At 43.4% G+C, this 21,947-nt stretch overlaps 1 protein-coding gene across 2 annotated transcripts in view; it reads right to left on the reverse strand.

Annotated features, from left to right (window-relative positions):
* Positions 1-21,947, reverse strand: part of ADCY2 (adenylate cyclase 2) — a 532,901-nt gene that overhangs the window by 101,846 nt on the left and 409,108 nt on the right. For both annotated transcript variants that reach the window (XM_056520731.1, XM_056520730.1), the window contains exon 15: positions 4,283-4,364. In XM_056520731.1, the coding sequence (XP_056376706.1) occupies positions 4,283-4,364 (82 nt within the window). The remainder of the gene's footprint in view (positions 1-4,282; positions 4,365-21,947) is intronic.

Consider the following 21,947-nt stretch of genomic DNA (forward strand, 5'->3'; position numbering starts at 1 on the left):
CCGGTGTAGGTTTTTTTCCTGTTAAACTCATAAGGGCCAGTTACTGTTTTAGGCCAGTAATACCTGCACACCTGCTTTTAACGCCTAATTGAGGTTTAACTGTACTAGGGCATATTGTCCTCACATAGATGTAACCTATAAATACACTCAGCCAGTGTACATGTTTTTTTCTGTTAAACTTATAAGGGCCAGTTACTATTTTATGCCAGCAATACCTGCACACCTGCTTTTAACGCCTAATTGAGGTTTTACAGTACTAGGGCGTATTGTCCTCACATAGGTGTAACCTATATGTACACTCAGCCGGTGTATATATTTTTTCCTGTTAAACTCATAAGGGCCTGTTACTGTTTTAGGCCAGCAATACCTGCACTCCTGCTTTAACGCCTAATTAAGGTGTAACCTTAATAGGGCATATTGTCCTCACATAGGTGTAACCTATACGTACACTCAGCTGGTGTATGTTTTTTTTTTCTCTTAAACTCATAAGGGCCAGTAACTGTTAAAGGCCAGCAATACCTACACACCTGCTTTTAACTCCTAATTCAGGAGTAAGCATGCTGGGGTGTATTTTCCTCTAATAAGTGCAACATATACGCACCCAGTTGGTGTATAAGTATGTCAGGCAGAGAAGTGCCAGGACGTGCACAGAGGAGTGGAAGAGGCCTAAATTCATCAGGTGCAGGCAGAGGTCGCAGCAGACTAGGGGCACATGGCAGCAGCAGTTGCAGCGAGAGGCCTGAGCTCCCGGTATCAGCTAGCGGTTGTGTTTCTACCAGCAACCCATCTGTCGTCATTGATGGGCTAACTTGGTCATCCACTTCATCCCAAGTGACATCTGACACCCCAAGTCAACAGTCGGTAGGTTCCTCAGACACATCACTCAGTTGGCATGGCCCGGGTGCAGTCCCTGTCCTTTGCTGTTCCCTCCTCCACAGAAATATTGTATGCTGTGGTTCAGCTCCACTATTTAGTGGGGATGATCTACCAGAGGACAGTCAGCAGCTACTGCCCAGGCAAGAATTGGAGAAGACATCCGCCGCCTCCTCCGCTAGGCAGGCAAGTAGTGATGTGGAGAGTGGCATGGGAGTGGGTGTTGCGAGTGTTCAGGCTCCTGAAACACAATACACGCCTCCACATCTGCTTCTGCTCCTGCCTCCACGCTCTCACGCGCTTGGTCCTGCGACATGCCTCCACCTCCTCCGCCATGTTTTCAGCCTTCACTGCACGGACAAGTCTCAGAACCCCTCCAGCATACCATGTGTGCAGGGCACAGCGGTGTCACGCTGTTTTTCACCTGGTTTGCCTTAGCGGTCGGTGTCACACAGGGGAGGAACTGCTGAAAGTGATTCTTCAAGAAATGAAATCATGTCTTTTTCCGCGACAACTGGAAATGGGAACCATGGTGACCAACAACGGGAAGAACATCTGGTTGTCAAGCATTTCCTAAAGCCTTCCACCGAATTGCAAAGTATCCTAAGAATGGCAAGGAAACTTTGCATGCACTTCAGACACTCATACAGCGCAAAGCACACCCTCCTTGAGCTGCAGCATCAGAACAGCATCCCCAAACATAGTCTGATATGCAACGTTTCAACCCATTGGAATTCCGCCCTCCATATGTTGGACTGACTATACGAACAAAGAAAGGCCATCAACGATTTCTTGATGATCCAAGCGGATAGCCACTACTCAATGTCAACCAGTGGCAGCTCATACGTGACACCTGCCATTTGCTCAGGCCCTTTGAGAAAGCCACAATGTTAGTTGGCCGCCAGGATTACGGGATGAACAATGTCATTCCACTGCTTCCTTTCCTACAACAGATGGTGGAAATGATGGCTGGTCAGGACACAGGAGACATGGCGCCTACATCTCATGGTCACATGAGCCCTGTAGGGGCTGAATTGGAAGAGGAGGAGGGGACAGTAGAGCACAGGCAATGTGTAGCAAAATGGGTGGTTTTTATAGTCATCTGACAGGAGAGGAGGAGCAGGACCAGGTCTCCTCATGCTGCCACCATCTTCAGGCTGTGTCATTCTGCCACCATATGTTCTCCTCGTGCTGATGTAACCTCCAGGCTGTATCATTCTGCCACCATATCCTCTTGCTGCCGCCACCTCCAGGCTGTGTCATTCTGCCACTATATGTTCTCCTCATGCTGATGCAACCTCCAGGCTGTGTCATTCTGCGACCATTTCCTCATGCTGCCGCCACCTCCATGCTGTGCAATTCTGTCATCATATGTTCTCCTCATGCTGATGCCACCTCCAGGCTGTGCAATTCTGCCACCATATGTTCTTCTCATGCTGTTGCCACCACCAGGCTGTGCCATTCTGCCACCATATGTTCTCCTCATGCTGATGCCACCTCCAAGCTGTGTCATTCTGCCCCTATATGGTCTCTTCATGCTGTTGCCACCTCCAGGCTGTGTCATTCTGCCACTATATGATCTCCTCATGCTGATGCCACCTCCAGGCTGTGTCATTCTGCCACCATATGGTCTCGTCATGCTGATGCCACCTCTGGGCTCTGTCATTGTGCCGCCATGTGATCCCCTAGTTATATTTCTTTGGTTGTCCTACAGTATTAGTTCAATGTAAACAACTTGGGCACCCGGGACACACAACCATGAGAATGGGGGGGCACACTGAGAGGCCGGGTGTTGGGACAGGTGGTAGCTTGCAACGCAGACCACCAGCTTGATTTTAAGATGAAACTACAAGCTTTTTCACTGCAGCAACTTATACACTGCAGCAATTATACACTATTGGAGCTAGAATGACTGCAGCGCCAGACTTGCCCTCCAATGGGTCCTCAAAAAAGGATTAAAAATTAGCTCATTCCAATTACCAGGCTCTGTCATTGTGCCGCCATGTGATCTCCTCATGCTGCTGGCACATTAAACTTGTGAATCTGTTCAAAATCTAATTAAATTAAAAAAATCTATGCAATCTTTTCAATTGTGAGGTCCTATGGTCGTCGTCATATATTACCTCTGGAATTACCACAAGAATCCAATGAAACAGGTTGGAGCGATAAAAATGAACCATAACTGATTAAATTAATCATTCACAGTTTCACAGTCGGGGGGGGGGGGGGGGGGGGTTGGTGAGAGGGCGCTGAGAGGCAGGGGCTGGAACAGGTGGTAGCTCGCCTCAAGGTGGACCACCAGCTCGATGCTCACCCGAATGGGTCATCAAAAAAGAAATAAAAAAAAATAAAAAAATTAAATTATATAGAAATGTCATTAAAAAAAATCTCTTCAATCTCTTCAATTGTGACGCCACATGCAGACGCTCTGTGGCAGTGATTCTAATAGTGATGCCTGTAATCTGCATGTAATACTGAATAACAGTATTGGTTCACTAACCCAGCACACTCCTTATGCGTGTTATGGCAAGGCAAAGTGTTCTACACCCCTATTGAGGCTCTCTGTAGCCCGGAAATAGCCATTTTTAATAGCAATTCACTGCAAATTAATTCAGATCGAAATAATTTTTTTTCGGAAAATTAGGCAAATAAGCCAAATCGAAATTTTCGAAAAATTTGCTCATCTCTAGTGCTATTCTTAAGCTTTTTTTTGCAATGTTCTACTTTGAATCCCTTTTATTCCTGGGGTATTGGCATATTGCAATATTGACCATTTCAGTGGTTATCTTTATACTTTTTCACCTATATTGAATTTATCTATGTGAACAAATGCTATATAATTTTTTACTCTAAACCTACCCAAGCATTGTGAATGTGATTCTACTGACCACCTGCTGCCACCCTTTTTCCTTACTGAGCTGACTGATTTTTTTGCTAAACATTTTTAGCCCTGTGTGTTTGCTTTTTTTGTTAACATTTCCACAAAAAAATTATCTGATGAACTTTAAAGTAAACAGATTGGTTCACATTTACAAAACAGGCAGACTAATTAGCGCTTTAAATCGCTTTTTAAAAAACAGAAATCAGGATGGTTGCCTACCCCCCCCCCCCCCCCCCCCGAAAAAAAAAGAGAAAAATTTGTATCTTTCTCATCGCTTGCCAGATTTCAAACGTGACCAGAAAGGTTTTTGCTAATATGTTCGGAAAAAAGCCTTTATAGGGCACAAACTTTGTTTCCAACTTTGCACCAAGAGCACTTAAATCAAAAACAGGAAACATATTAGCACTGGGAAGCAATTTTTTTGAACTCCCTTTTTTAAGCTCTTAAGCTCTTTATTTTTGCATTGCCATGATTATGGAATTAGCAGAATTAAAAAATTACTTTTGATGTAGTAAAGGAACAACCTACCAGCTGTCCAGCAAAACATACAAAAAGAATGAAAGATAAAACGAAGAATGAAGCTCCAAATGAAATTCCAAGCATCGGGGTTCTGTAAAAGAAATGCAAAGTTAAATATTCCGGTATATGAGATCATAACTAGCTTAACAGTAAGACATTAAATTAGATATTGGCTTATTTCCATATCTAAGAAACATTTTTTTTTATCTAGAGGAATAATCAAAAATCCCATGTATCTTAAAATTTGTACCCATAAAAACTACAACTCCTAAAAAAGATTAAAACTCACAAATAGAGAAACAGAAACATAGCTGCATATTCACAACTAGCACTATGATCTACTTGCTACTCAGCAAAATTTCAAAAACAGGTTGTTCGTGTACCTTTTGATCAAAACGTGCAAGCCCACTTGCCACATCAAGGCCATTTGATAAGGCTTACACATTTTGATCAAATGGTGCATGAACAACTTAGTTTTTAAAATTACAGTGCCTTGTAAAAGTATTGGTGCCTTACAACCTGACATGAATTGTTTAAGGATTTTGAAGATGTTTTTTTTTATTTTATTTATTGTGAAGCAAACAACAAATAGGACAAAAATAACAGAAAAAGTCAATGTGCATATCTATTCATCCCCCTAAAGTCATTACTTTGTAGAGCCACCTTTTGTAGCAATCACAGCTCCAAGTTGCTTTGGATAAGTCTCTATGAGCTTGCCACATCTTACCACTCGGATTTTTGCCCATTCCTCCTTGCAAAACTGCTCCAGCTCCTTCAAGTTGGATGGTTTGTACTTGTGAACAACAATCTTTAAGTCTGACAACGGATTTTCGATTGGACTAAGATCTGGGCTTTGACTAGGCCATTCCAACACATTTGCATGTTTCCCCTTAAACCACTCAAGTGTTGCTTTAGCAGTGTGTTTGGGGTCATTGGGGGAGATTTATCACAACCTGTGCAAAGGAAAAGTTGCCCATAGTAACCAATTAGATTGCTTCTTTCATTTTGCAGAGCCCTTGTTAAAAATGAAAGAAGCGCTCTGATTGGTTGCTATGGGCAACTTTTCCTCTGGACAGGTTTTGATAAATCTCCCCCATTGTCCTGCTAGAAGGTGAACCTCTGTCCTAGCCTCATATCATGCAGGTTTTGCTCAAGAATATCCCTGTATTTAGCACCATCCATCTTTCCCTCAACTCTGACCAGTTTCCCAGTCCCAGCTGCTAAAAAATGGTGATGGATGGTGTTCTTTGGGTGATGTGACGTGTTGGATTTGTGCCAGACATAGCGTTTTCTTTGATGGCGGAAAGTTTAATTTTAGTCTCATCAGACCAGAGCACCTTCCTCCATACATTTTGGCAGTCTCCCACATGTCTTTTCGCAAACTGACAACGTACCTTTTTGTTTTTAGCTGAAAGTAATGGCTTTCTTCTGGCCACTCATAAGGCCCAGCTCTTTGGAGCATACGGCTTATTGTCGTCCTATGTACAGATACTCCAGTCTCTGCTGTGGAACTCTGCAGCTCCTCCAGGGTTACCTTAGGTCTCTGTGCTACCTCTCAGATTAATGCACTCCTTGCCCGGTCCGTGAGTTTTGGTGGGCGGCCGTCTCTTGGCAGGTTTGCTGTTGTGCCATGTTCTTTCCATTTGGTTATGATAGATTTGATGGTGCTCCTGGGGATCATCAAAGATTTGGATATTTTTTTTATAACCTAACCCTGACTTGTCCTTCTCAAGAACAGTCTCCCTTACTTGTTTGGACAGTTCCTTGGTCTTCATGGCAGTGTTAGATTACTGATGCCTCTTGCTTAGGTGTTGCAGCCTCTGGGGTGTAATATCTGTTTATTTGTCTTTGCATTTTTCCGTTTTAGGCCCTGTTCAGACCTTGTTTTTCATGCATTATCTGTTTATGTGCTTTCCTTTTCAGACATGGAAGAGTTAAGCTTTTCATTCAATTGCAAGGCGGGTGTGCCTATATAACTCACGCTCAGTCTGTATTCTAGTTGCTGGTTATTTAGTGCAATACATTTTGTCTGCTTGTGCAATAATGCTGCTATGATGTCTGTGCATTATACTTCTATGTCTGCTTGAGTATTAACTTTACTAATTATCTTGTGATATTTTATCTGAGTTTTAGCCATGGTTATGTAGTCTTGTTTATTGTAGATTTTAGTCTGTGTTACATAAAACGGTTTTTAGGATTGTATTTCCATTCTGCTATGTTGCTAAGTTCACACTGCGGGTCTTCTTGTATCCGTTTTTTGAGGTTTTTGTAACAAGACAACCCTGTGACCTTTTTTGGGAATTGAGTTTTAGTACAAGATACCTCCATGCTCCATGGTGGTCTGGAGATTGAGTTCTAGTATCAAGACATTCCCGTGTTTTCTGGAGGCTTTCTGGGGGATTGAGGTTTTATTCCTGTCTGTTCCTGGAGTCTATGCTGACTCATCCATTTCCCAGTCTTGTGTTCTGGACCTAATCTGTTTGTTAGTTATCTGTGTTCAGTGAGAAGAGTGTTCTACATTTCTATACTGTTTGGTTCATCTGATCTTTGTCCTTTGACTTGTATCTGTAAGTAAACAGTGTTCTATGTTTCTGATCAGTTTTGCCTGTTTATATTCTGCCCTGTTAGTATTTGTATTCTGTCTGGTATATCTGGTTGTCTAGTAGTTTTTCCGCTTCTGTTCTGGCCTGTGACCGAATATGCATAATTTTTGTTTTTACCACTGCAAGTTGTCGATCCATCGCTTAAGATGGAGGGGCAAGTAGGTTGGAAGTGTGTTTTTTGGGTCAGTTTAGGGCTTACTCTCCCTCTCCCCGCAGTGGTCATGACATGGGTCCTTTCAAAAAGGTGTGTGTATATGTAATGGCAGATCATGTGACACTTAGATTGCACACAGATGGACATCATTTCACTAATTATGTGACTTCTGAGGGTAATTGGTTGTACCAGAGCTTTTTATGGGCTTCCTAACAAAGGGAGTGAATACATATGCACACGCCAATTTTCTGTTTTCTATGTGTAAACAATAGTTTTATTTATATATTTTTCTCATTTCACCATTTCACTTCACTAACTTAGACTATTGTGTTCTGATCCATTACATAAAATTCAGATTAACAATACATTGAACTTAAGGCTGTAATGTACCAAAATATGTAAAAAATCAAGAGGGGTGAATACTTCTGAAAGGCACTGTATGCTGAGAAGCAAGTAGATCACAGTACAAGTTGTGGATGTGAGCTATGTTCTGTTTCTCTATTTGTGACCTAAAAAAGATTAGACCTCACACAGCTACATTGTTTTTTAAATTGTTTTGGAAGTAGCAAAACATAACAAGAACTGTATAGCTTGAGTATCACTGGAATCATACTTATCCACTTACCCAACATGTCATTTTTACCACAACTAACACGAAAATCCCCATAAAATTGCTCAGTGTTTTTTATTTTATTTTATTTTTTATTTATTTATTTTTTACAGTTCAACCCCACAAATATTTTTTTTTGTTTTGCAACAAACAATATTCTGCCTTTATAAAAATACAACTTGTTTTCAAGGATATAAACCTCTATGAGGTTCTGTTAATGGAAAATGAAAACATCTTGGATCTCAGAAGGCAAGAAGAAGAAAAAAACCTAAAAAGTTAGCAATTTAGTGTAGAATCAAACACCCCCCCATTTGCAGTAACATAGTTCATAAGGTTGAAAAAAGACCAAAGTCTATCAAGTTCAACTTATATCCCTAATGAGTCCCTACTGAGTTGATCCAGAGGAAGGCAAAAAAAAAACCTCATAATAGAGGTAAAAATTCCTTCCCGACTCCAATATGGCAGTCAGAATAAATCCCTGGATCAACGTGCTATCCCTATAAATCTAAAATCCATAACCTGTAATGTTATTACTCTCCAAAAATGCATCCAGGCCCCTTTTGAACTCTTTCACAGAGTTCCCCATGACCACCTCCTCAAGCAGAGATGTCACGATGCCGGCTGGCAGGTAGTGGATCCTCTGTGCCAGAGAGGGATGGCGAGGACCGCGCTAGTGGACCGGTTCTAAGCCACTACAGGTTTTCACCAGAGCCCGCCGCAAAGCGGGATGGTCTTGCTGCGGCGGTAGTGACCAGGTCGTATCCACTAGCAACGGCTCACCTCTCTGGCTGCTGAAGATGCTGAAGATAGGCGCGGTACAAGGGAGTAGGCAGAAGCAAGGTCGGACGTAGCAGAAGGTCGGGGGCAGGCGGCAAGGATCGTAGTCAGGGGCAACGGCAGGAGGTCAGGAACACGGACTAGGAACAGACAAGGGAACGCTTTCACTAGGCACAAGTGCAACAAGATCCGGCAAGGGAGTGCAAGGGAAGTGAGGTAATATAGGGAAGTGCACAGGTGATACCAATTAAGCTAATTGGGAAGATTGGGCCAGGCACCATCATTGGTGCACTGGCCCTTTAAATCGCAGAGACCCGGCGCGCGCGCGCCCTAGGGAGCGGGGCCGCGCGCGCCGGGACAGGACCGAGGGAGAGCGAGTCAGGTACGGGGGCCGGGGTGCGCATCGCGAGCGGGCGCTATCCGCATCGCGAATCGCATCCCGGCTGAAGGCGGGACCGCAGCGCACCCGGTCAGTGGATCTGACCGGGGCGCTGCAACAACGAAGATGAGGCGGGCGCTCCGGGGAGGAACGGGGACCCGGAGCGCTCGGCGTAACAGTACCCCCCCCCTTGGGTCTCCCCCTCTTCTTGGGGCCAAAGAACCTGAGGAAAACAAACTCAATTTTTCCGTGATGAGGTCCGATGCAAATTAGGAGGGGTTCTGTGTGGAAACGTACGAGACAGTCCAATCTTTTATTGTAAAAACAATAGATGTAGAGGGGTCTGGCGAGACTGGTCACAGGAACGTAGAACCTGTTGATGAGAGAGGCCAAAAAAAATTTTCCTGCAGATCCGGAGTCCAAGAAGAGCATAGTAGAGAAGGAGAAGGTAGAGGCAGATATCCGCACAGGCACAGTAAGGCGTGGAGAAGCAGAGTTGACATCAAGAACTGTGTCACCTTTGTGCGGAGTCAGCGTACGTCTTTCCAGGCAGGGAGGACGGATAGGACAATCCTTCAGGAAGTGTTCGGTACCGGCATAGTACAGGCAAAGATTCTCCATGCGGCGTCGTGTCCTCTCTAGAGGTGTCAAGCGAGACCGGTCAACTTGCATAGCCTCCGCGGCGGGAAGCACAGGAACGGATTGCAGAGGACCAGAGGAGAGAGGAGCCGGGGAGAAAAAACGCTTCGTGCGAACAAAGTCCATATCCAGGCGGAGCTCCAGACGCCATCCGGAAGAACGCATGTCAATGCGAGTGGCAAGATGAATGAGTTCATGTAGGTCAGCAGGAGTCTCTCGTGCGGCCAGAACATCTTTAATGTTGCTGGATAGGCCTTTTTTAAAGGTCGCGCAGAGAACCTCACTATTCCAGGACAACTCGTAAGCAAGAGCACGGAACTGAATGGCGTACTCGCCAACGGAAGAAACACCCTGTTCCAGGTTCAGCAGGGCAATCTCGGCAGAAGAAGCTCGGGCAGGCTCCTCGAAGACACCACGGACCTCAGCGAAGAAGGACTGGACTGTGGCTGTGGCAGAATCATTGCGGTCCCCATCAAACTTGTCCGGCAGGGACAAGCAGGGGTTAAGAACGGCTGGTTGCTGCGGAGGAGTTGCAGGAGCCGGCGGAGGAGATGGTTGTTGCAGCTGTAGCTGTGACTGAAGTTGCTGTATCTGCGGCAGCAGCTGCTGTGACTGAAGTTGCTGTATCTGCGGCAGCAGCTGCTGTAACTGTGACTGAAGACGCTGTGTCTCGGAGATCAAGTATGCCAGCTGTTGATCTCGTTGGGCGATCTTTACGCCAAATTTGTCCGGCAGGGACAAGCAGGGGTTAGGAAGGACCGGTTGCTGCGGAGGAGTTGCAGGAGCCGGCGGAGGAGATGGTAGTTGCAGCTGGAGCTGTTGCTGTATCTGCGGCTGCAGCTGCTGTATCTGTGACTGAATACGCAGTGCCTCGGAGGTCAAGTATGCCAGCTGTTGATCTCGTTGCGCTTTCTGTTGCGACTGCTGGGCGATCTGACGAGCTTGCTGGGCGACCAGCGTAGGGAGGTTAGCGACAACTGGCAGAGGAACTTCAGCGGGATCCATGGCCGGATCTACTGTCACGATGCCGGCTGGCAGGTAGTGGATCCTCTGTGCCAGAGAGGGATGGCGAGGACCGCGCTAGTGGACCGGTTCTAAGCCACTACAGGTTTTCACCAGAGCCCGCCGCAAAGCGGGATGGTCTTGCTGCGGCGGTAGTGACCAGGTCGTATCCACTAGCAACGGCTCACCTCTCTGGCTGCTGAAGATGCTGAAGATAGGCGCGGTACAAGGGAGTAGGCAGAAGCAAGGTCGGACGTAGCAGAAGGTCGGGGGCAGGCGGCAAGGATCGTAGTCAGGGGCAACGGCAGGAGGTCAGGAACACGGACTAGGAACAGACAAGGGAACGCTTTCACTAGGCACAAGTGCAACAAGATCCGGCAAGGGAGTGCAAGGGAAGTGAGGTAATATAGGGAAGTGCACAGGTGATACCAATTAAGCTAATTGGGAAGATTGGGCCAGGCACCATCATTGGTGCACTGGCCCTTTAAATCGCAGAGACCCGGCGCGCGCGCGCCCTAGGGAGCGGGGCCGCGCGCGCCGGGACAGGACCGAGGGAGAGCGAGTCAGGTACGGGGGCCGGGGTGCGCATCGCGAGCGGGCGCTATCCGCATCGCGAATCGCATCCCGGCTGAAGGCGGGACCGCAGCGCACCCGGTCAGTGGATCTGACCGGGGCGCTGCAACAACGAAGATGAGGCGGGCGCTCCGGGGAGGAACGGGGACCCGGAGCGCTCGGCGTAACAAGAGAATTCCACAATCTCACTGCTCTTACAGTAAAGAACCCCCCCCCCCCCCCCCCGTCCCGTCATGTCTGTGCTGGTGTAGAAACTTTCTTTCCTCTAAATGTAGAGGATGCCCCCTTGTTATAGATACAGTCCTGGGTATAAATAGATCATGGGAGAGATCTCTGTACTGCCCCCTGATATATTTATACATAGTTATTAGGTCTCCCTTAAGCCTTCTTTTTTCTAAACTAAATAACCCTAATTCTGATAATTTTTCTGGGTACTGTAGTCCTCCCATTCCCGGTATTACTCTGGTTACCCATCTTTGAACCCTCTACACTGGTGCCCAGTACTGTACACAGTATTCTATGTGTGGTCTGACTAGTGATTTGTACAGCGGTAGAATTATTTCCTTGTCGTGGGCATCTATACCCCTATTGATGCACCCCATGATTTTATTTGCCTTGGCAGCAGCTGCCAGACACTGGTCACTACAGCTAAATTTACTATTAACTAAGACTTCTAAATCCTTTTCCATGTCAGTTGTCCCAAGTGTTCTCCCATTTAATACATAATCCCAGCCCATATTTTTCTTCCCCATGTGCATTACCTTACATTTATAAGTGTTGAACCTCATCTACCACTTCCCAGCCCAAACCTCCAACCTATCCAGATCCATTTGTAAGAGTGCACTGTCCTCTATAGTGTTTACCGCTTTACAGAGTTTAGTATCATCTGCAAAGATTGCTACTTTACTATTCAACCCCTCTCTAAGGTCATTAATGAATACATTAAAGGGGTATTCCAGGCCAAAACTTTTTTTTATATATATCAACTGGCTCTGGAAAGTTAAACAGATTTGTAAATTACTTCTATTAAAAAATCTTAATCCTTCCAATAGTTATTAGCTTCTGAAGTTGAGTTGCTGTTTTCTGTCTAACTGCTTTCTGATGACTCACGTCCCGGGAGCTGTCCAGCTCCTATGGGGATATTCTCCCATCATGCACAGCTCCCGGGACGTGACGTCATCATTGTAATTTACAAATCTGTTTAACTTTTGGAGCCAGTTGATATATAAAAAAAAGTTTTTGCCTGGAATACCCCTTTAAATAGAACAGTACACAAGACGGACCCCTGTGGTACCCCACTAGTAACAGTCACCCAATCAGAATAAGTACCATTAATAACCACCCTCTGTTTCCTATCACTGAGCCAGTTACTTACCCACTTACACACATTCTCCCCCAGCCCCATCCTTCTCATTTTATGCACCAACCTTTTATGTGGAACTGTATCAAATGCTTTGGAAAAATCCAGATATACGACATCCAGTGATTCACCCTGGTCCAGTCTGAAGCTCACCTCCTCATAAAAGCTGATCAGGTTAGTCTGACAGGACCGATCCCTCATAAAGCCATGCTGATATGGGGTCATACATTTATTTTTATCAAGATACTCCAGAATTGCATCCCTTAGAAAACCCTCAAGCAATTTACATACAACGGAGGTCAAACTAACAGGTCTAAAATTCCCAGGGTCACCTTTTGATCCCTTTTTAAATATTGGTACCACATTTGCCATGTGCCAGTCCTGGGGGGGGGGGGGGGGTCCATGTTACTATAGAGTCCCTGAATATAAAAAATAGGGGTCTGTCTATCATATTACTTAATTCCTTTAGAACATGGGGGTGAATGCCATCTGGACCTGGTGATTTGTCTATTTTGATTTTTTGTAGGCGGCACTGTACTTCTTCCTGGGTTAGACAGGTGATCTTTACTGGAGAGTTTACCTTATCTCGCTGTATTTCACCTGGCATTTCATTTTCCTCGGTGAAGACAGTGGAGAAGAATTTGTGTAACATATTTGCTTTTTCCTGATCCCCGTTTATAATTTCTTCCTCGTCATTTTTTAAAGGGCCCACACTTTCATTTTTGATCTTTTTGCTATTTATATAGTTAAAGAACATTTTGGGGTTAGTTTTACTCTCTTTGGCAATGAGTCTGTTTTTTCCATATTTTACTTTTTTCTCTATAGCTTTTTAATTCTTCTTCACTGCCGTCCTGTTTTAATAGTTTAAATGCTTAATTTTTTGTCATTTATTGCCCCCTTAACATTTTTGTTAATCCATATTGGTTTTCTTTTATTTCTGACCCTTTTATTCCCATAAGGTATATACATCTTGCAGTGAAAATTTAAGATATTTTTAAGTCTCCCATTTAGTGTCAGTATTCTTGTTTTTAATAAGTTCTTCTCAGAGTTGATCAAACTTTTCCTTCCTAAAGTTCATTGTTTTTGTGGCCCCTCGAGAGATTCCCTTATTGAAGAACAAGTTATAATGTATTATATTATGGTCACTATTTCCTAGGTATCCTTCTACTTGCACATTAGTTACTCTATCAGGTCTGCTGGTTAATATTAAGTCTAGTAGGGTGCCCCATCTGGTCGGGCCCTGCACTATTTGGGACAGATAATTGTCTTTAGCTATAGTCAGAAACCTGTTTCCTTTATGAGATTCACAGGTCTCAGTCTCCCAATTTATATCAGGATAGTTAAAGTCCCCCATTATTATCACGTCATTTTGATTTGCTGCCTTGTTTATTTGCCTCAGTAATTAATCTTCTGCCTCTTCCATTATGTTTGGTGGCTTATAGCAAACCCCTATCAGGATTTTTTTTATTTTTATCTCCATATATTTCTACCCATAATGACTCGACATTATAGTTTCCCTCCCCTACATCCTCCCGTAGTGTGGCCTTCAGACTCGATTTCACATACAAACTCCTCCCCCTTTCCATTTTGTCCGATCCTTCTTGAATAGACTAACTCTGTATGTAGACCGCCCAGTCACAGCTATCGTCCAACCAAGTCTCTGTAATACCAACTATGTCATAATTCTCCTCAGACATCAACCACTCCAGTTCGTCAGTTTTATTGGTCAGACTTCTGGCATTAGTCATCATGCAATTCAATGGTGTATGTTTTTTCTTCCTATGAAGCCTATCCCTATTAATTATTTGAACCCCTCCCACCACTCCCCCCCCCAGGTATATTACTTTGTCCCCCCTCTCTATCTACACTATCTTCCCCCTCTATGTTGTAGGTTCCCTCCCCCCTAGTCCCTAGTTTAAACACTCCTCCACCCTTCTAGCCATCTTCTCCCCAAGCACAGCTGCACCCTCCCCATTGAGGTGCAGCCCGTCCCTACGGTAGAGCCGCTAACCGACAGCAAAGTCAGCCCAGTTCTCCATGAACCCAAACCCCTCCTTCCTACACCAGCTTCTGAGCTACTTGGTTACCTCCCTGATCTCCTGCTGCCTCTCTGGTGTGGCTCGTGTATTTCAAAATTTGCTGCACAGTTGGAAATATACTGCGTATTCTCCTATCCACACACACACACAGGGCTACCCACGGCAGTCCTGTCTATGCTCAGTGAGGTGTGGAGGCAGGGCCAGTGCACCAAGGTAACTGTGGCCCGCATGCCAGCTTCCAAACCTCACTGCGCACACAGCCCTGTGTGTGTGCTGATAGGAGAATATGCAGTGTATTTTCCGCTGCTTTGTATGTGTTCCATGTGAAGTTTTCCTCTACACAGGTTTTGATAAATCTCTTGGGTTTGGAAAATAAAAATAACAGGCCTAAAGGAAGCATTTCTTTCCAGATAAATTTGAAGACAGTAGCCCAGGTCTAAGGTAATCCAAAGGAAATCATTTTGAGGGGACTCTCGACCTCTATGTTAAACAACCTGGTTACAAGATAGTCTCCCATACACAGACTAGGAAGGCTTATAGCTGCTTAGCTTCATAAGCAAGACAGGTGGAGTAGTAGGCAACACACACAGAATAACATTGCTTCCAGTAAGGAGCTACAAACTATGGATTCCTGAAATCAGGGGACAAGGGCATGAGTTTTTTTTTTTTTTTTATCAACTGGTGCCAGAAAGTTAAAGGGGTTATCCACCATAAGGTGATTTTAGTACGTACCTGGCAGACAGTGATGGACATGCTTAGGAAGGATCTGCACTTGTCTTGGGGCTAAATAGCTATGCTGTGAGATTACCATAATACTGTGGCTAGCTTTTTGTGAACTGGTATTTTCTGTTTTAATTTTCTTTTTTCCCTACAAATCCCATAATTCCATTTTCCTCCCTCCCACACATCAGCTACCCCACCCATTGATACATAAATGAACTGCATCCATTCAAAACACCTGTAGTTTTCAATCAGGGTGCCTACAGCTGTTGCAGATTGATCTCTCTCCCACCACCCATTGAAGCAGACAGGCTCCCTGTCATCAGCTGACTAGTGAGTCAGGTCTCGGCCGCATTGTGAGAAAACCGTCACACACAGGTACAGACACTATATTATGAACTACACTAACTTTACAGCCCCTGTAGCATAGTCAAGTAAAAAAAAATACTGGAATACCCCTTTAAACAGATTTATATATTACTGCTATTTAAAAATCATAATCTTTCCTGTACTTATCAGCTGCTGTATACTACAGAGGAACTTCTTTTCTTTTTGAATTTCATTTTTGTCTCATCACAGTGCTCTCTGCTGACACCTCTGTCCATTTCAGAAACTTTCCAGAGCAGGATAGGTTTGCTATGGGGATTTGCTTATGCTCTGGACAGTTCCTGACACGGACAGAGGTTTCAGCAGAGAGCACTGTGGTGAGATTGAAAAGAAATAAAAAAAGAAAAAAACTACCTGTGGAGCATACAGCAGCTGATAAGTACTGGAAGGATTTAGATTTTTAAACAGAAGTAATTTACAAATCTGTTTAACTCTCTGGCACCAGTTGATTTGAAAAAAAAAATTGTTTTCCAACGGAGTACCCCTTTAATCCCTTAAATTCAAGAGCCACAGACACCATGTTAATCTGCAGAAAACATAAAATTGCCTTACACATTGTGATAGATTTGATACATTTTATATACTGTATATGTAAAATGCCCATTTAGGATGAAGACTCCCCATTTCTGTTACTTGTCCACTCCTCCCCCATCTGCTCTCCCCCCATCTGCTCTCTCTCATATCACCCTTCCCATCGTGTGAAGACTTTGAACAAAGAGAGGCCTGCGAAAAAGTTCAGGAAGTTGAGAGACATGAGGACAAGGCACATCCCCCATGCTATTTGCTCACTCCCTATATGCTAGAACATCCTACTAGTGAGGGTGGGAACTTATGACAAAGGTGATCTAAACTTGAATGATTTGAAATAAAGCTCAGAGGAAAGCACACTGAGAACGCAGAAGCATATGAAACCGACAATGGCTCTGTCTGATTTACTTCTCTATGCTTCGGTATATACATTCTGTATACGGATTTGGCCGGGAGTAAGATAGCTACAAGAACACTGATATAAGCCACCACAGATGTCGCCCAATTTTGTGGGGCCTGGGCTATAGGCCTCATGTTCAAGTCGCAATACACAGACCAGACGGATTGAACAAAGACAGACGCAGACGGGATTTCATCAACTCCAAGCGTACGGTAGGACATACTTGTACCTTGTCAAAAGTACCCATGTATCCCTTTTGTTTTGTCTTACTGGTCTAGACGACTTACACGTGACCTACCAGAGAAGAGACATTTAATAATTCTCGCCCAGAGCCAATTACCCATGTATCTGTCATAAAGTATCTACTGCCCGAGTGTGTATGAAATGTGAGTGAGTGAGTACGCAGGATCCTGGCGGGAGGGACTGGGTCATAATTGGGGAATGAATTGCAAAGTAAATTGTCGTAAGTAGCCAGTTGCATGTCTGGGATGAGTAGACATGCATTGCTAGGACAAAGGCTATTATAAGTAGGCGGCAGCAGTCTAGAACAGAGTGGCGCTGGACACCAGATGCTGTTGTAAATAGACGCTGGATGGGAGCCTAGGATAGGGGGACTTTCTGCAATATTCCTGGGACCTTGCCCCATTATAACTGATTGAATATGTGTTATGTTTTTTTTTTTTATGTGTCCATGGATTATTGTTAAATTAGCTAATTCAGACGAAGAGGGGAAAAAAACTTCCCTTCTAATACTAGATCTAATGTATTAGTGTTTTAAAGATATCTCCTAAAAGTAAGGGTTTTTTGAGAGGGCTTTAGTTGGCAACAGCTGGGGGCACCCCAGAGCTTGTTAGTTTCTGGTGGGTATGAGACAGAGGGGGCTATAGCTTCAAGGAGGGGGCTGTGGAATGTGCAGAAGTAACCTGACCTCACTGATAGAATTGCATATGGAGAGGAAGTGGGGGAAGGGAATTGCATGGAGTTGTATAGAAAGAAAATGGAGTTTAGAAAGAAAATGGAAAGCATGTGGTGAGTTCAAAATGGAATTGATAAATTATAGATATTAAGGGAGTTGCAAGTTTGAAATATATTGATGGTTGATGGGATAAGAAAGTTTATATATATATCTATATATATATATATATATATATATATATATATATATATATATAAACCAAAAAATTATTGCAGCACTACTCAGCCTCAATGTGTGGGTGCCAGCGTCCAAAAACTTCTTGACCAAAAGTCCTCAGTTTAGATAGGATCCAACAATAACGCAGCACTCCAAAGAGTAGCTATAGGTGGCTGAAGAAAAGGCCCGCGGCCTTGAAACGCGTCTAGCCCATTATCTGCACCTTATCCATAAGTGTATATCACTTCAAATAGACTGTATCTGCCATATTCCAATTGCAACAGCTGGATGCCCGAGATTCCGGGACCACTGCTGCACGCGCGCTGTTAGCACCTTATTCATACGTGCAATCCACACCACCTGTTACCTGCATCCACTCACAGCCCCGGTCGGCAGAGTTACTCCTGGACATCATCCTCCCCAAGGCCGGACGCCTCCCGTGCCAGCCCAGGACACTCGGACCCCCGGAGATTCAGCCACTCACCCAGCATACCACCCAGGCGGGCATTGATATCCAGAGTGCCGGACTCAGCCGTGCCAGCCCGAACCTGAGGACTCCAAAGGAGAGTGAGTGGTGCTGTGCACCGAGACTTGACATCTTCATCGCTGACAGTGTTTGCCACATTGTCTGCATTACCTGTCCATGAATTTCCTATTGTAGCTATTGTCGCTACATTCACTACCATATACCGTTACTCCGGACACACCCAAACTAATTGTGACTCTTCATTCTGGACATTTCTTGTTGATTTTTCATTGAACTATCCCTATGAATTATATGGACTGAGAACGTTTTCTCCTTATATATGCAGCAGATATTTAATTAATGAATTTTCTTTGGTGCTACTTACCCATCATATTTATTTCATTTTAATCCTACTATATTCTGTATTTTTTATTATATCTATTTATTTTTTTACCCAGTATATGCCATTCGCCTTTAGCAAGGGCCCTGCTAGGCGATTGGTCATATATATCCTTTTTATATAATAAAGACCATTTCTTGGATCCCATCTCCACTAGTCTTTTCCTTTTTCTCTCCCCTGTGCTTTTGAGGACTGGTTCACATAAATATTTTATATTTATAATTTCTACATATTACATTAGGCCTTTTGGGTGAAGGCAACACCTTTAACCTCAAGCACATTATTTCTTTTATCCTAAGTGAGCTACACATATTTTACATTTCCTAATGAAACACAGTCACATTAAATTGAATGAACTACAAATCTACTGTTTAAACTTGAATGTGTTATAGTACCTGCATACACAATGTGATATACCTATACATTCTACATTGTATTTATTTGAACAACATCAATTTTAAGTGGATAACTTTATAATGATATTTAGTGTAATACGAAGATGCTGATTGTCTTGAACTTATAAGGTAAAAAAAAAAAATGTCAACAGCCATGGTAGGATATCAGAGAATCCATGGTTGATGCTGAGTTATAAATGTAAGTTTGTTCCAAGTAATGTAAAGATGTAATACATAAGAAAGGATATATGGTGACCACACGGAGAATGAAGTTCTACTGCAATAAACCACTCGATCTGAGCTGGTGGTTCAGATAAGCAGAGTTGAAGGTATTCACAGAGATGTGTAAGATATCTGAAGGTATGACACAATGAGTATGGGTAAACTTTAATTATCGCCCACAAGTATGGGCCTATTGAAATAAAAGTGTTCTTGAATCCTTGAGCGAACCAATCTGTAGTTTGTAATTTAAATGTTCAATGTCCGAGAGCGGCCAGAGAAAGTGGCCATCGTAAAGATCAGAGACACATGAAGGAAACAGCCCCAGAAGCCAAGGGGACTGAATGGTAAAGGAGGCTGGCAAGGCTGCAGCGCTCCTGTTCCCCCACAAGGATGGTACAAAGTGTACAGGTGGATGGGAAATGTGGAATTTTTTGGTTAGGTCTCTTGCAGGAACCAGCTATGCATGCTGAGAGAGACCAATGGAAGAAGAAAGAGGTGGTACAGGGTAAAGACTGCATCCGGAGAGAGTTGGTAAGAAAAATGTATTTGCCAGCAGTCTTGTACCCCATGGTAACATATATGACCCCATACACTAAGCAACGGGGAGCTATGTGCATTGTAATGTCAGTACATTGGGTCGCCTCAGGATTCAACAATGCAGAAAGAAGGTTTGTACAGACGTCATCATTTAAATCTGACATATGATCTAGGTAAAACAATAAAGGTACCTAACCAACACACTCCATAAACATCTTACCTGTTATGAGTAGACTTCATCTAACTGCCTGGGGTAGGTCAATATCAGTATCTCCTTGTCTAATTGTACTGATCCCTAACCATAGATACAGTAAAGTGTACAATTAAGAACCTTTAGCAAAATTGCACCTAGTTCAGATTCTGTAATTGTCACTCAATTTTTCAAAACCTATGCAGGAAATAAGTGAGGAAAGAGAAGATTGCATATGATGATCCCGTATAGATGTATCTCTGAAAACTGTTAAATCTATGTCTGTGCATAACCATGGTTGGTCCAAAGGGAAAGATAATCACAACGGATTGTTAGGAGGGGACGTTGTATGAGGAGACTCAGTAGGTAAACATGTAGCTGGATGAGTAAATGATAACCATCGTAAAGTATGAGATACTTGGGGATATGACGTTTAGAGTCAAATTAGAAGGGAATTAAACTGGGGAATACACATTAGTCAAGACACGTCTGCCCATACACACTTCCATTACCGAACCTACAAAGAAATCTAAACCACACTTTAGAGGTAAACGTGCAGCCCCTGCTGGGAGTTTTGATCCCTTTGTGCATATTGATGTTAAAGGAGTCCCAAGGAGGGCCCCAGATGAGTTTTATAGCTATAGGTCAAGTAAAAATCCAGAGTTGAGTCAATAATATCACAGATTTCCATGAGTAAAATTAATTATATCTATTATAACCAACAAAGATTAATACATTTCTTTGTAAATGCTCTTTAAAGTCAGACCGAACAACTAAGAGCCACATCCACTAAAATATTCCAAAATGGTACGGCATTAGATATGATGTATGGTGTAAGAGGAAAAAAGGGGGTATATAAGATGTTTCGGAGACTTTATATCTCAGCCAATATAGGATCGGTAAGATAATTATATGGATAATTCTAATAATCTTGCTTTGTTGTGTGGTGTGTTTTGCCTTGCCTAAAGAAGAAGTGTGGGACGACCATTGAGAATGCCACGCCAGTGATGACAAATGAGGACTTTGAAATTACAGATGAAGCCTATACCCCATTACAGAGCTTCAATGCCATCTATAACACAAGTGACCCATAGGGACAGCATCTGACTCCATATGTCTAAAGTCTGAGACTAAGGGGGTCCATGGATAAGCCATGGGTCGTCTAAAGTACAGTGAAAGGTTCGAGAAAACACATTGGGGCAGATGAGTTAGGATGATGGAAATTAGGGAAAGGGAAAATGGTCATTTTAGGGGGGACTGTCATAGATTTATATGTGTGTATATATAAATTTTATATACTGGATATGTAAAATGCCCATTTAGGATGAAGACTCCACATTTCTGTTACTTGTCCACTCCTCCCCCATCTGCTCTGCCCCCATCTGCGCTCTCACATATCACCCCTCCCATCGTGTGAAGACTTTGAACAAAGAGAGGCCTGCGAAAAAGTTCAGGAAGTTGAGAGACACGAGGACAAGGCACATCCCCCATGCTATTTGATCACTCCCTATATGCTAGAACATCCCATTAGTGAGGGTGGGAACTTATGTTAATGACAAAGGTGATATAAACTTGAACGATTTGAAATAAAGCTCAGTGGAAAGCACACTGAGAACGAAGAAGCATATGAAACAGACAATGGCTCTGTCTGATTTACTTCTCTATGCTTCGGTATATACATTCTGTATACGGATTTTGCCGGGAGTAAGATAGCTATAAGAACACTGATATAAGCCACCACACACATATCTTCACAAAATTACTAAAACTGAAGAGATCGAAATCAGCGTGATTCAGATTCCAGTAGACATTTCATGGAGTTGACAGATGGCTTGCATAGGCGCAGGGAATGATAACATAAAAAGAATAACCATTAAAAAATGAGAACATTTTACTTTTCTGATCAAGAAGAGGGGATTACAGTAAGACATGTCTGAGGTCACCACACTAACAGGCTGTCATTTTTCATTCTGCTTGTCACTTGCATCTTCCCCCTTTTATACAGAGCCACAGAAACAGGTAAACTTTTTATCTTGTTCTCTGACTTCAAAGGAGTTGGTAAATATTGCATCTAGAGCTTTGATCTTGCTATCATCTGAAAGCTAAGATTCTGAACTCTAATATGATACCATCTGGAAGTGAAAGGGGACATTTATTTGTC

The sequence above is a fragment of the Hyla sarda genome, chromosome 5, assembly GCF_029499605.1.
Source record: "Hyla sarda isolate aHylSar1 chromosome 5, aHylSar1.hap1, whole genome shotgun sequence".
NCBI lineage: Eukaryota > Metazoa > Chordata > Amphibia > Anura > Hylidae > Hyla > Hyla sarda.